Source organism: Nycticebus coucang, chromosome 2, assembly GCF_027406575.1.
Source record: "Nycticebus coucang isolate mNycCou1 chromosome 2, mNycCou1.pri, whole genome shotgun sequence".
NCBI classification, from domain to species: domain Eukaryota; kingdom Metazoa; phylum Chordata; class Mammalia; order Primates; family Lorisidae; genus Nycticebus; species Nycticebus coucang.
The window spans coordinates 10,083,374-10,099,551 of NC_069781.1; the positions used below are offsets into that span (position 1 = coordinate 10,083,374).

Here is a 16,178-nt window from a genome sequence, read left to right on the forward strand (position 1 = left end):
GGCCAGCTGAATATTCTAGGAGGTGCCCAAAGAAGGGACAGGCAAACACATAGGCCATGTCACTCACAACTTTCTCCAGGGTCAGGCCTGTTGAAACAATCCCCATGCTTGCAATTCCACTGTGGCTGAAGTAAACTGTTTTATACAGCATATTCATGAAATTTGTTTTTGAGTAAGACATAAAAATACTTTAAGTGTTGCCTCCAGTTAATCTCAGAAACTTCATTTCAGAGGTTAATACAATGCCAGTAATATGAATGAACAACACCGTGGGAGCCATCACAATGAACAAATTGTGACATGGCTCACTAGCCATCAGTCCACAATGATGACATTTCCTATGTCTAGAGATTGGTGTCCTTCAATAAATGGGTAATACAATTAAGTGGGACCGACTGACACCATCACATTAAAAAGCTAATCAGCTGCAGCTGTCAAATAACCCAACTGTGTTCTTAAGAGCTTTGCATTTTTTTGCATGTGAAATATAGCTTAACAAAAAAAATTTTTTTAAAGGTCATATACAGAACTTGTAGAACTTTGAACTTAAATAGAAATGAATATCTACACATATAGAGAAATTATATGTACATAAATTCTGTGTGATATTTACCTAGCTTTGTCTAATCCTACCACTAACTCACTGCCTTATCTGAGGCAAGAAATACCTCTTTATGGGCCTTAGTCTCAACAACATAAAACAGGGCTTGACGGATAAATTAACTCAACAAATATTGATAACCATGGTGTCTTCCTGTTGGATTTAATGAAAAAAGCCATATGAATCAGGAACCACGGTGTCTATCTTGAGCACAATGAATATTTGAATAAACTGAAGTTGTGAATCCCTGCTTTTCATCAACACAGAGAAGAAAAATGGTCTCTGTAGAAAGCTAGTGTTAAGCTAGAATATGCTATAGATTAAAATTTTCTCACTTTAGGAACACAGCGGTCAGTGGAAAAAACCTACTTGGTTTTTTCACCTGAGGTCTTCAAATTACATTGGCAAAATACAGTTAAAAGATTAACAGGAGAAATGACACATAAATTTTATGTTTAATTTCATGTGTAGGGAAATTCCACAGTAAAAATAATAAAAATCCAAAGAAGCAGTTAGACTTGGGGGCTTATATATCATTTTAACAAAGGGCAATAAATTGTGGAGAAGAGACCAAAAAATGGGGTTTGGGGTTTCTAGGGCTGGTAATCTGTGGGAAAGTACACATGGCAGAAACTAATGGTAGATAAGAATTATTGGGTGGCTCCTGTGGCTCAAGGAGTAGGGCGCAGGTCCCATATGCCAGAGGTGGCGGGTTCAAACCCAGCCCTGGCCAAAAAAAAAAAAAAAAAAAAAAAAACCACAAGAATTATTTAGTAAGGTTTATTTCATCTTCATCTCCGGTGATAAATGTTCTCCTCTTGATGCAGGAAAGCAGAGAGGGACAGTTCACAAAAGAAATTTATGCCCTGCTTTTAGGCAGATGGGGAAGGGGAGAGCTGTTCTTGTGTCTGCTTTTTCTCAATTGACTTCAGCTCAAAACACTTCGAGGCAGCATATTCTGATCCCTTTCATAGCCAATACCAAAATGTGAAAAATTTTAGTCTTCAACATAAAAATAAATGCTCCCAGAAGTGACATGAACTTTGTCTTGATAGAGGGGAGAAAGCCCAAAGCTGTTTTTTAAATGACCTCTGTATTATATTCTAACTTTCTGGACCAATTTAGACCCACTCCATACTTATCTGTGCTCAGTTTTCCTCTGGGCACATTCAGACCATGTAGTGGGGGGAAAAGCAGCTTACCCGTGCTTTTAAGGTCAAAGTATATTTTTGAAAGATTCTCTAAAATGTTTACTTCACTAAGTTGCTCTGATTCTGAGATTGTCTCCCAGGAAGATAAAACTGCGAAACCAACAGTGATCCAGGGCAGTGAGAGAAGGTGGGACGTTCTTTAATGAAAGCAAAATAATAGATAAACCAAACGTATGGAAATACAGGAAGCGAAAGTATTTAAACTAAGAACACTTATTACTATAGGAGATGACGAGAAAACAACCAGCCTGCTTCTAATGAAAGTGAGTGCTGGCTAAAGTGAATTTAGGATAGGGCATCCCAAACGATTGCCTTTTGCCTCTTAAAAGCACTGATTAGAAAGAGGACACCATCAATCACTATTTATAGTGTGCCCATACGGTGTTCAGTACTGTACTTTGAGATGAGGTGAGCACCAAAAATGGGTTGTTGGTCCTTGAGGAATACAAAATTTGAAAGCACTGAAGACCCGAATAGTCACAGGAATAAAATTCTTAATAACGGTACAACCTCCTTGAGGAAAAATGATTTTAGCAGCTATTCCTGCAGGGGATACGGAGCACAACAGTGAGTAGGGCGTCCAGAAAAGGGCCAGGATGTCCTGGCAGGGAGTGAGGTCAGCCTCCTCCCTGTTCTTAGGTCACAAGGAGCAGCAAGAGAAGTCCTGTTCTTGTGCCTGCAGTCTGTTGGTGGCATCTTTACCTCTATGACACTTTGCGTGGTGAAGGTCCACACTCCTCCCCTTTCAATTCAGGCCACCTCCTTCCCTGGAAACCTCATTGCTTCTGACCCTCCAAAAATCATGTCTCTGCTAGTGACTCCCCAGATCAAACCTCCAGATCAGATCTTATTTATTTATTTATTTATTTTTGAGACAGAGTCTCACTGTGTTGCCCTCTGTAGTGGCATCACAACTCACAGCAACTTCCAGCTAGTGGGCTTAGGTGATTCTCTTGCCTCAGCCTCCCAAGTAGCTGGGACTACAGGCGCCCGCCACAATGGCCCGGCTATTTTTTGTTGCAGTTATCATTGTTGTTTAGCTGGCCTGGGCTGGGTTCGAACCTGCCAGCCTCGGTGTATGTGGCCAGCGACGTAACCACTGTACTACGGGTGCTGAGCCTCGAAATCAGATCTTTCTGGATATGGTGCCATGAACACCCCAGCAGTCCCCAAGACATCACATGTCCCAAGGAGGAACTCACTCCCACTCTTGCGTTCCTCTGTTAGCAGAGCACCTCACCTCTTCCAAGTCTCTCAAGTTGGGAAGGCCACAGTTGGCTTCTGACATCGCCTATCTATCAGTGACCAGGCCCTAGCAATACTCCCTCCACTGTGTTGCTTTAGAAATTGTATGACTGTATCTGTGCACTTGTATTTCATTCTTGGAAGAGTGAACACACTGACTTGGTTCAATACTCAGAGACTATGAGGCTGCACAGGGAGAAGTCTCCCCGCCCACCATGTCCTCTCCTCATGGGCAACCTGGATTACCGTTTGTGTATCTGCAAATGCAGACGCCATATGCATTTGCAAAGAAAGAGGGACACATATTCCCCTTCCCCTCCCTGTTCTTCAAACAAATGGTAGCACACTACACACAGTCCTACTTCTTGTTCTTATTATTTTTATACTTAATATATCTTGGCAATCTTTCCAAACCAGTACCAAAAAAAACTCCTGTATTCCTTCTTATACTGAGTAGATGCATGGTATTTTATTTAACCGATCCCCTATTTACATGGTTTTCACTTTTCTGCTGTTACTGGAATGCTGCAATGCACACCTTGTGTATGCAGTTTTGCACGGGAGAATATCTGTAGAGTTCTACACTGTCTTAGTGCCTTCCGTCTTCTCCCTTTTCTGTGTCTGTTTTCTCTCCTTTTGCTCAGAACTGCACTGTTGCAGGCCTTCTAAATGCACCTCTGCTCTTAACTGACACACAACAAATATTTATACATGCCAGGTCCCCTATTAAGACAAGAAAGAATAAGGGAATAAAAAAGAAAACCCATAAATCCTTACCTGTCTCACAGTTGTTGGAGCTTGTTTGGGAGCTTATCAATAAATCAACCCCTTTCTCTTCTGTGTTTGGAATCGGTTGAGCATTAGTGACAAGAGTCAGGCAAAAAGAAATCAAAACAGGATTTCCTTGCCGTGCTGTGGTTTCCTTGGCAAACAAGGCTGAGTCCCACAGCTAAACGGGCTTCCTACTGCTCGCCCTCAGGTTTTTACCTTGGAACAATCCTCTGGTGGGAGAGAATGGTCTGCAGAAAGGCAGACAGCTGCCTGGATGGTGGCGAGGGGAATTGCTGTCTTTGGACCATCAAGTTCCACCAAGGGGACAAAGGCAGACAGGCCCCACACCTGCCTCTAGAAGACTCAGTGTATTATCCCGTATGGGAGCAGGAGGCGAGATCCTGCACAAGCTCTGTGGGCAATCAGATCCCGAAAGGGAGGAAAAGGGGAGGAAACAACGAGCCACCCAACCTCCTCCCTCCATGGGAGTGGGTGAATAGAATTTTTGCTAACAGTAAACCAAAAAGCTTCCTTTCCAACACTGCTTTTTAAACTAAAGTGGCCCTTCATTCAGAAGCAAACTAGGTCTTGAAGACATTTTGAAAGCTATTTGAAAAGGTCTAAATAAAATAATGCCAAATATTTGTGTAATAATACCCTGATATATGAAAATTTTCCTCAAAAGATCAAAAAGTAAAATACTGCCAATTCAGCCTAGTGGGGGAAATGAAGTCTAAGTATATGCGGTTTAAGAAATACAACTTTAAGGCTGGGCACAGTGGCTCATGCCTATGATCCCAGTGCTCTGGGAGGCTGAGGTCAAGAGTTTGAGTCTAGCTTGAGTAAGAGCAACACTCTGTTTCTACAAAAAATACAACAACAACAACAACGACAACAGAATTAGCTAGGTGTGGTGGCAGATGCCTGCAGTCCCGGCTTCTCAGGAAGCTATAGCAGGAGGATCACATGAGGCCGGGAATTTGTGGTTGCAGTGATGACACTATTGCACTCCAGCCTGGGTGACAAGGTGAGACTCTGTCTCAATAAAAACAAACGAACAAAAAATCCAACTTTATTGCAGGATGTTGTAATTGATCACAGGGAAGACAGAGTAAAAAAAGAAGTAGCAGATGATTCAGAGGCTACTAAAAACTTTTAAAACTTTTTTCTCTCCCCTTTTGGCTAACATGCTCTTAAGGCTGAATGGCCCTGAATAATCCTACTAGTTTTCTCTTGCTTTGTCCCAAAACCCCTATGAAGAAAAGCTATTTCACTTATGAGACAGGGCTGAAACAGGGCTACGAATCAGGAAAAGTGAGAGCACTTCAGAGAGTCTTGTAAACTACCCAATTGACACGGCTTCTCCACGGTTTCCTAATCATCGAATTCAATTGTCAGCCTTTAGCTTTTTTTTTTTTTATTGTTAAATCATAGCTGTGTACATTAGTGCAATCAAGGGGTACAATGTGCTGGTTTCATATATAATCTGAAATATTCTCATCAAACTGTTCAACGTAGCCTTCATGGCATTTTCTTAGTTACTGTATGTAGACATTTGTATTCTGCCTTTAGTTTCACCTGTACCCATTCTAAGATGCATGGTAGGTGTGGCCCCACCCATTACCCTCCCTCCACCAAAACCTCCCCCCTCCCTTCCCCTTCCTTGGCCCTTTCCTCATAGTCTTGTGCTATAGTTGGGTTATAGCCTTCACGTGAAAGCTATAATTTAGCTTCATAGTAGGGCTGAGTACATTGGATACTTTTTCTTCCATTCCTGAGATGCTTTGCTAAGAATATGTTCTAGCTCCATCCATGTAAACATGAAAGAGGTAAAGTCTCCATCTTTATTTAAGGCTGCATAATATTCCATGGTATTCATGTATCACAATTTGCTAGTCCATCGTGGGTCGATGGGCACTTGGGCTTCTTCCATGACTTAGCAATTATGAATTGGGCTGCAATAAACATTCTGGTACATATGTCTTTGTTATATTGTGATTTTTGGTCTTCTGGGTTTAAACCTAGTAAAGGAATTATAGGATCGAATGGCAGGTCTATTTTTAGGTCTCTAAGTATTCTCCAAACATCCTTCCAGAAGGAATGTATTAGTGTGCATTCCCACCAGCAGTGTAGAAGTGTGCCCTTTTCTCCACATCCACACCAACATCTCTGGTTTTGGGATTTTGTTATGTGGGCTACTCTTACTGGGTTAGGTGATATCTCAAAGTAGTTTTGATTTGCATTTCTCTGATGATTAAGGATGATGAGCTTTTTTTCATGTGTTTGTAGATCGTGCTTCTGTCTTCTTTAGAGAAGTTTCTCTTCAAGTCCCTTGCCCACCCTGAGATGGGATCACATGTTCTTTTCTTGCTAATACGTTTGAGTTCTCTGTGGATTCTGGTTATTAAACCTTTATCGGAGGTATAACCTGCAAATATTTTCTTCCATTCTGAGAGCTGTCTGCTTGCTTTACTTACTATGTTCTTGGCTATGCAGAAGCTTTTTAGTTTGATCAGGTCCCAGTAGTGTATTTTTTTTTTTTTTGTAGAGACAGAGTCTCACTTTACGGCCCTCGGTAGAGAGCCGTGGCATCACACAGCTCACAGCAACCTCCAACTCCTGGGCTTAAGCTATTCTCCTGCCTCAGTCTCCCGAGCAGCTGGGATTACAGGCGCCCGCCACAACGCCTGGCTATTTTTTTGTTGCAGTTTGGCTGGGGCTGGGTCCGAACCCGCCACCCTCGGCATATGGGGCCGGCGCCCTACTCACTGAGCCACAGGCGCCGCCCCCAGTAGTGTATTTTTGATACTGCTTCAATTGCCTGGGGAGTCCTCCTCATAAAATATTCACCCAGGCCGATTCCTTCAAGAGTTTTTCCTGCACTTTCTTCAAGTATTTTTATAGTTTCATGTTAAGTTTAAATCTTTTATCCAGTGAGAGTCTATCTTAGTTAATGGTGAAAGGTGTGGGTCCAGTTTCAATCTTCTACAGGTTGCCAGCCAGTTCACCCAGCACCATTTGTTAAACAGGGAATCTTTTCCCCACTGAATGTTTTTAATTGGTTTGTCAAAGATCAAATAATGCTAAGTAGCTGGATCCATCTCTTGGTTCTCTATTCTGTTCCAGGCATCTACTTCTCTGTTTTTGTGCCAGTACCATGCTGTTTTGATCACTATCGATTTATAGTACAGTCTCAGGTCTGGTAGTGTGATTCCTCCTGCTGTGTTTTTATTGCTGAGTAATGTTTTGGCTATTCGACGTTTTCTGTTGCATTTGATTCCTTAAGCCCACACCCTGGGTCCCACACCAAGGATTCTTTTTCTTTTCTTTCTCTTCTTTTTCTTTTTTTTTCTGAGACAGAGTGAAACTGGGTAGAGTGCAGTGGCATCATCATAGCTCACAGCAACCTCAAATTCTTGGGCTCAAGCGATACTCTTGCCTCAGCCTCCTGAGGAGCTGGGACTACTGTGGTGCCTACTACCCGGCTCGCTTTTTCTACTTTTAGAAAGTAGAAGTTCAAGACCAGCTCAAACAATCCACCCCCAACCCCCTGGCCTCCCAGAGAGCTCGGATTACAGGTATAAGCCACCACACCCAGTTTACCAAGGATTCTAATCACTTCCAAGATCCAGTTTTTGAAAAAACTTCCTGATTCCTTTTTGTGATAAGCCACAGATCACTCCCCTTTCTTCTTCAAACTCCTCCACTGGCTTTCACGATTCAGGATTATTTGCATAATCCTCCTCTCCAGTACCTGGCCACTCCTTTTCCTCTTTGTTTTGCTCACCCAGGCGAACAAGAATTATTCTCTCATCCCCAGATAATTAGACACTTCCCCCACAGAATGAGGAATGGAAATGTGACCCAAGCTAGGCAACTATACAGTCCTTCCCCAGTGTTCTTTTAACTGATGGAGAAGATTTTATTTTTCCTCCCAGGTACCCTGTTTTCCCCAAAATAAGACATCCTCCGAAAATAAGACCTACTTACAGGAAAGATAAGACGTCCCCTGAAAATAAGACCTAGCGCATCTTTGGGAGCAACCTTAAAATAAGACACTGTCTTATTTTTGGGGAAACAGGGTAGCAAAGCTGTCAAAACACCACCCATGCTGCCTGAACTCACACGGCCTGCTGCAAATCCCATGAAGAGTAGGGAATGGGCAGGCAGAGAGAGGCACAGGAAGAGCAAGGATGGGAGGTGGGTGAGGAGGAGAAAACCATCTGACTTGATGGCTTTTGAGTCCTTGGGCTTAGTCACCCCCCAAACCAGATCTGTTCCTTTCCTCAGTTTGGTCCCATGAACCTATACTTTCTCCTTTTTAGCCTATGCTAATTTGAGCTGAGTTGCTGTCACTTATAACCAACAAAAGCCTCCCTAGTCCACTCCTTAACTGGGCTTTTCAGTGTATGCTTTTCTAAAGCAGACCTCAAACCACTTGCCTGACTCAAAAGCCATTCGGTGCCTCCCAACATCCCCAGGATTCAGTGGAACATCTTTCACAATATGTGCCCCAATTTGACCTTCCAGATTTCCTCTACTACACAAGAGGTAAACCAGGATATCTGTTATTCCTCAAATATGCTCTGAAAGATTGTCCCTGCTTTGTGCCTTTGCCCATGCTGATCCACTATCTAGAACACCCTCCTCCCCCATCTCTGCCTATCAATATCCACTCAGGAAAAAGAAAAGAAGGAAGAGGTACTCCTTTCACAGGTCCAGTTTACCTTATTCTCCCCAAGAAGACTTTCTAAAAGTATTCCGTCCCCAAAGATGTTACTGAACCCCTCTTCAGCCCTGACAGTATTTCTCTACATGATCTTTGTTTTTATTTTCCCTTGGATTTTGGGCTGTCTTATTTTAGAGTCCTATTAATGAAAAGACCCAGCCATGTAGCTGGCTGAGTCAAAACTCTGAGGCACACTTTCCCACCCCACAACCCATGTTTACCAGGTTCACTTTAATCCTTCAATATTTTTCAAATCAACCCCATTGTTCCTATCACTCATCAGACCTCTCAGCATCTCCTACCTTTGTATCACTTGCTCTAACAGGTCTCCCTGCCACCAGCCTTAACTACCACAAGCTAGTTAGCTGCCTACCGATACCAGTTACCTTTCAAATATGCAAATCTGATCATGCTATAGAGAGTCAAGGCCAATGGCTCCCACTCCTCAAAGGGCTTGGCTTCTGTTTCCCTCCCCAAGCTCACTGCCCACCAGTCCCCAAGATCAGCCAATCCAGTCTCTTGATTGTCCCCTAAGACCCAGGCATTTTATTTTATTTATTTTATTTTTTTTGAGACAGAGCCTCAGGCTGTCACCCTGGGTAGAGTGTTGTGGCATCACAGCTCACAGCAACCTCCAACTCCTGGGCTCAAGCGAATCTCCTGCCTCCGCCTCCCAAGTAGCTGGGACTATAGGCAACTGCAGTAAGGCCTGGCTGTTTTTTAGTTGCAGCCGTCCTTGTTGTTTTGGCTAGCCCGGGCTGGATTCGAACCCGCTAGCTCAGGTGTATGTGGCTGGCGCCTCAGCCGCTTGAGCCACAGGCGCGGAGCCATAGAGCCAGGCATTTTAATGGTGCTCACCTTTGTGCATATGGTCTCCTGTCTGGGAAGCCCCTCATTCCCACCTCTAACTGGTACAGTCCCATCCTGCATTCACCCTGCGCTGAGTGATCTTATACTGCCTGTGTCTAAGCATACACTTGATTTGAAGGAGATACATTCTTTGCAACCTCAGTGCCTGGCACAAGGTCCAGAACAGCACACAGGTGCCCAGTAAATTGTTTAATAGGTACCAGGCTTTTCTGGCAGAAAGGTCTCTGTATTATTTAGCACCAGACCCAACTTTGTGCTTGGCCAGCTTCCTTGGTTTCTAACACGGTGATATTCTTCACTTGACAGCACCTGACATCCTGTGGACGCTGACATCCCACACACTTTCCCACTGATCCCACCCCTGAGTGCACAGAAGTTAAGGGATGGACGCTGGAGACAGACCTAAGCTGAAACCCTGCTCTGTCACTTGCAGGCAGTGTGTCCGGGATTCAGCTCCCTTACCTAAAAGCGGAAAAAACAACAGCTACCTCATCGATTTGTGTGCGCGTGCGTGTGTGAAGACTAGGTGAGAAAACGCATATAGGATCTTTGGGCAAGTGTCTGGAACAGAGGTGAATGAGTTAATGAGTGGGACGTCCATGAAAATGGTAGCGATTCTTAAAGAGACATCCTTCTAGGTCTTCTTCCAAAGAATCCAACTTCTGCCACGGTAGGATCAGGTTTCAAGTCCGACCCCCGAGTGTGAAATCTAGCCTGCAGCCCGGCCCCCATCTATTCCCAGGTGCGGCTGCATGAGGATAGAGGGCAGGGGCTCGCAGCTCAGAGATCAGCAACGGGGCTCCTCCGAGCCGATCGAAGCTAAGCGCTCGCACGGCTCCAGGCGATCTCCGCAGCAGCAGCCGCCCCGGGAGCTACGCCCGCCCTGTCCTCGCCGCAGGTTGGCCATCCTACTGCCGCCAATCACCAGGGCCCGGTCCCACCCCTAACCGGTCCACCAATAGGGCGTGGAGCAGGGGCCTGCCCAGGGAGCTCCCGCTGTCTCATTGGCTCTCCCACAGTTCTGCCTGCCCCTTTCCTACGTCATCGCGCGGTGCACTTTGGTGCTTGTAGTCTAGGAAGTAGGCAGCCCTAGCAGAGTCCGCAGGAACGACGGCGTTCCAGCACCGCAAGGGATTGGGTTGTCGCCACACCCTGAGTCTACACACAAAACTCCTTCCTCTAAATTTTGGAATCTAAAAGGTTATGAATGGAGAAGACCAACCATCTCCCCGCTCCGCCTTTGATAGCCCCTGCAGTGCGCTAGGGCCGGCCAGGACCCTGGTTTACCAGGTCCATCTCGCTCAGACGATTCAGTATTAACTGAAAGGTAATCTCCGTTTCAGATCAAGGAAACATTCAATTCTCATATTCTCTTAAGAGGAAGTTTATGGAAGGTAAGGGAGCGAAACGCCAACAGTGACTTCAGACTTGGCTACTTTTCATTCAGCTTCCACCACAGAAGCAGTTATCACGAATTTATCTAAACCTTATGAACCTTTTACATTCCAAATTGCATTGCCTCGTAAGATCATAAAATCATCAATGGAGTCCCATTGCCTAAGATATAAAGTTCAGATCTTTAGCATGATAATTATTTTGTAGTGTACTTATTTAATAATCATGTGTGGCAATATTTTTCTTTTTAAAGCAGTGTTTCTCAACATTTGCAGCAGGTGACACTTACCTGGGGAGCTTTTATTTTTGTCTGTTTATTTATTAAAGAGACAGAGTCTCCCTTTGTAACCCAGGCTATAATGCAGTGGTCTGATCATAGCTCGCTGCAACCTTGAATTCCTAGGTTGAAGCAATCTTCCTGCCTCAGCCTCCCCAGTAGCTAAGACTACAGGTGGACACCACCACATCTGTATAATTTTATTTTTTTGTACAGAGGTCTCCTGATGTTGTCCATGTTGCTCTCAAATTCCTGGCCTCAAGTGATTCTCCCACCTTGGCCTCCAAAAAAGCTGGGATTACAGTTGGCGAGCTTTTTAAAAGTACTAGTGTTGTATCCCACCCTAGACCTCAGAATTTTGGAAGGACAGTGCAGACTTCTGTACGATTTCAAAGCTCCCTAGGTGATTTTCAAGTGAATCTAAGTTGAGAACTGCCTGTCAACACTGCCAGAACATACCATCATGGGGCGGTGCCTATGGCTCAGTGAGTAGGGCACCAGCCTCATATACTGAGGGTGGTGGGTTTGAACTCGGACCCAGCCACACTGCAACAACAACAACAACAAAAAATAGCCAGGGGTTGTGGTGGGCGCCTGTAGTCCCAGCTACTCAGGAGGCTGAGGTAAGAGAATCATCTAAGCCCAAGAGCTGGAGGTTGCTGTGAGCTGTGATGCCACGGCACTCTCCCAAGGGCGACAAAGTGAGACTCTGTCTCTGGGAGAAAAAAAAAAAAAAGAACATACCATCATGGAAAGGAGGCTTTGCTTTCTGGTGTCCTCTGGCCCCACTTTAAAAAGGCCTTCTTCCCCCTCTACTGCCCGATCGATGCTCATCCTGCAAGGCTGAAGCTCAACTGCTTCTTTTCCCTCATCCTCCAGCAGGTGAAGTGCTAGCGTCTCTGGAGTTAGCTGGTTTTGTGTCTGTCTCCCTGAAGAGGGTAGGCATCCTAAAGTGTCTTCTTTCACCCACTCCAGAGCCACTGAATCAGAATCTCTAGGGGTGGGCCTCAGGCATAAATTGTGTTATAAATCCCACAGGTGATTGTGATCCATGCCCCTACCTAGGAATTTTCTTCACAAAAGCACAGGGTACAGTAAGCATCCATAAATATTTGTTGCACTGAATTGGTGAAGCATCTCATTTGTTTTGAAGTAAATCATATTGTTGCACCTCGTTGCTTTTGAGTCACCCTGTAAAGCTGAAGGACCCCTTCCTTGTAGTATCTTCTTCATTCATTTACTTATTTGTTCACCCAACAAGTTTTATCATGTACCATAACAAAAGCCTAGGGTTCAAGAATAAATAAGAAAACACGGTTACCAGCCTACAGGACTTAGGGTCTACTGATATATTAGTTATATTATAGTTATTGTTATAATTTCTTTTGTATTACATTAGAATTTTTTTCCTTCCACATACTATTTGATATTCAAGGGTAGGGAAAATGTTTTATTCTCTAATATCTCCAGTGTGTTGCTGGCACATAGAAGGCATTCTGTAGATATTGATCGAATGAGGGCAACACATGTCATAGCACCTAACACAAATGTTGGTATTTGTGTGATTATGTGATTAATGGCTCTCTGTCCCATAAAGGGTAAGCCCCCTAACGACAGGAACAAAACCTATTTTGCTCGTCATTCCTGGCACAGGACAGGGTAGATACTCAATGAATATTGCTAAATATACAAAGAAGACACCACAAAGCACAGAAATGCCATCTCCCAACCAAACATTCACCCCGCTCTCCCTCCAAAGGTAAAAAATATTCTTCCTGAATATTAAGAGATTTCAAATTAAAATGAACATGAGCCCAAACTGAGACCATGCTTCTTTTACTTACTTACAGGTTGACCTGGGACTCTAGTTCCGGGTCTTTCGCTGGCCACGTCTGAAGGGGCTGGATACCGAAGGAGAGCGACGACTTTGCTTTCCATCGAAGGGTTTGTGCCATCTGACTCCCACAGGACCCCTTGGTTAGTGGATCCATCAGTGGGCCTGCAGGCTGAGCTGCTGTCCTGAGGCAAGGAGTTGGGAGACAGGCACTGAGAAATGAGGAAAGGCAGGCCAATCCCCGGCCTATTCACCCACTCCCCGACAATGCCAGCCCTACTCATAAGCTAGAGGGAGGGGAAGCCGGGGCACCCCCAAGACCCAGCAGCCCTACCAAGACTGCACTCGACCTCTGTGCACAAAGGGAACACCATGCTCCGGAATGTTCCAGATCCTGTCACATCCCTCTACCATGAGTTAAGCCAGTGGGGACTAAGGTAAAAAGGACGTGCTGTGAGCATTCGAAAAATCACAAACTTATTTAGAAAGTGACAATTTTAATTTGGTAAGGGAAGCCATGCCTAGAATGCTTTTGAAAAACCACGGGTGATGGAACCTATGGCTATCACTGGAGTTGTCTGGGAATGCCTGGTTTATCTCATAAATCCAATTTAAAAATCTAAGTAAAGCCACAGAACAGACCTAGACTGACAACCACCCTGGAGACAAAAAGGACCACCCCCTACATTTCTAGAGTATTGGCATATGGTATATAAGTAGCAAGTGCTTATGAAAATAGTCACGGGAATAAACCAGAAAGTGCATCCCTAAACTGTGCCCGCTCCTTTCTCTGATGACCCATCAGGGAAGGGGGGAAAGGCAGTACTGGGATGAAGAGGAAACGCAGGCATCAGGCTCCTTCTACCTGGAATTAGTTTCTGCACCAATTAGCAGCATTCTTCACTCACCTCTACCTCAAGTGATAGAAAAACTAGCCAACAACACCCAATTGGAAATGGGGGAAAAAAGTAATCTCAGATAACTCTTTGGTCAAAAGGGAGTCCTTCTGATGTCTGCTTAAGAAAGACTGTGCCAAGGCAAAAGACAAAAAGCACCATGGTTCAGAGCTGTGTCACTCTGACGGAGTCTGCTGAAGGGCTGGATGCTGAGGAAGTGACTCTGCACCATCTGGGACTTGGAGGCAGACAGGCACTGCCCACCCCACAGCTGCTCTAGTGATGCCAATTAGACCTAAGGCTGCAGGCAAGTTTAAAAAACCAACAAAAGTCACTCTAGTGACCCCTGCCTAGTGCAGGAAGGATTTAAAACCCACCCAACCCCCAACCTGTCCCTTTTGGTCTTCCCTCATGCAATGTCCCCCTAGTGATCATCCTTTATGAGTGATGACTTAGCTTCCCCCATCACCTGTCCTGGGCTCAAGAAACCTGCCTGCCTAACCCAGACTGCTAGGTAATCTTACCCTTTCCTGGCTTCAGGCCACTATCTTGGCAGCAACTAGATGGACATCAAAGGCTCAAGCCTTCACTTCTGAAAAAGGGCAGGAAGCCAAGGTTCTGGTATGTTATCTGTTCTTTACTCAGTGGAACCCCAAGTCTTCCAAAAACCCAGAGTTTATGGCTGCCTTAGTGGTAAACCAACAAATAAAACACAAAGCAAGACTTCAGGGATGAGAGACTCATTTTCCTTTGAACCCCCCAGACTTCTGTTCCTTACAAATATAATACTTGTATGCCAAAGATCTATTAAGCAAATGCTCTCAAAAGAAGCCAATAAGGGAGTGGAGGAAGCAGGACAGGGAACAGGAAGAAGCCAAGTGAGGCCTCACTTTTAGGCAAAGTCCTGTGAAGGGCAGCTTCGACTTCACTGAAGCTATGCTGTCCAACCTGGTAGCCACTAGGCATGCGTGACTGCTGAGCAGCTGAAATAAGGCAGTCCAAAGTGAGGCGAGCATAACATGTGAGCATACACTGGTGACTGAAGACTTAGTACAAATAAAAAGTAATGTAAAACATCTCATTAATAACTTTTTATACCAATTACCCATAGACTGACAATAAAATACAGTACTGGAGGAGATTTTAATGTAGTTACTAGAAAATGTAAAATTACACGTGTAGCTCGCTTTTTACTTTGGACACTGCTACTTGAGGTAAATGACACTTCTGGCAGGGCCTGGGCTTTCTTATTCCCTTGGTCCTTAGCTGAGGGCCACAGGGTGAGGCGAGGGTGACGTAAAGCCCTGGGTCCTTTGTGTCCTTTGGGTCCATGTGCAGTGCAGGGTGGAGGGCAGTCCATCTAAGAAAAGTAGATGAGGAGTGTCGGCGGTATGTGCAGCTGAGGACAGGAGAAGAGCACAGAAAGAGTAAAGAGGTCCAAGGGCGTCCAAGAGGCCTGACAGTGTCCATGACACCCCACCCCTTCCTCTTCTGTTTGAGTTCCTACCACTTTCTTCTACGTACTGGCAAACCTTTATGCGACATATCTGCTGAGCTCATACGACTTGTCCTATGACATGTTTGTCTACCTAAACCATAGGTCTTACACATCTTTCAAGATCAGTTAATGTAAATGCATCCTTAATATGGAAATTTACAAAATGAGATAACCTTATACATTGTTTATATTCTTTTAGCTTTTTAAATCTTTAAATGCTCATATGATTTAATTGTTTTAGCATGTTATTTTCTAGCCCTTTAATCTTTCAAATTGTTAAAAAATTTCAAATCCTCTAAATAAATTTGCCTGGCTTTTCATATAAGAGGTAAATAAAATACAAAAAAAAAAAAATTTTAAATCTTAGCTTTTCAACTTTCCCCTCATTTAATTTTATCTTTTACCATACTTTGCCCGTAGTTCTTTTTTACACTTTCATTTAATTCTTTAACTTCATTCAGATTTTCTCATCACTGTTAATTTTAATCTGTTTACTCACTTATTTTATCTTTTCTAAACTTTCTAAATTTAAAAAAATGTCCCTCTTAACCTTATAACATACTTTATTTTTATCGTCTATTTAAAATGCATACATGTAGCAGCCGAAGAACTTCTTGGGAAGAAGACAGAGTAATTGCTCATATGTATAACTACCTGGAACTCATGGAAAAAAGCAAAAGTAGCTCAACAGACAGAAGAAAACTTATTGAAACAAGAGAACGGCCAGACGCCATACAGTGCCTCCAGAGACTCTGCTTATAACAATGAAGTGTGGGTAAACGGAAAGAGACCACTGAGATCCTGCACATCTTACAAAACGTGGGGGACATGAGCAGGAATGTTCCGAGGGC

At 44.1% G+C, this 16,178-nt stretch overlaps 1 protein-coding gene across 13 annotated transcripts in view; it reads right to left on the reverse strand.

Annotated features, from left to right (window-relative positions):
- Positions 1 to 16,178, reverse strand: part of GARNL3 (GTPase activating Rap/RanGAP domain like 3) — a 158,797-nt gene that overhangs the window by 126,754 nt on the left and 15,865 nt on the right. For 7 of the 13 annotated variants that reach the window (XM_053561886.1, XM_053561963.1, XM_053561877.1 and 4 more), the window contains exon 2: positions 12,948 to 13,118. In XM_053561886.1, coding sequence (XP_053417861.1) covers positions 12,948 to 13,090 — 143 coding nt within the window. In that variant the 5' untranslated portion in view covers positions 13,091 to 13,118. Of the gene's footprint in view, positions 1 to 11,843; positions 12,386 to 12,943; positions 13,119 to 14,353; positions 14,725 to 16,178 lie in introns of those variants that run through there. The other 6 variants (XM_053561938.1, XM_053561894.1, XM_053561909.1 and 3 more) reach the window with 4 other exon arrangements.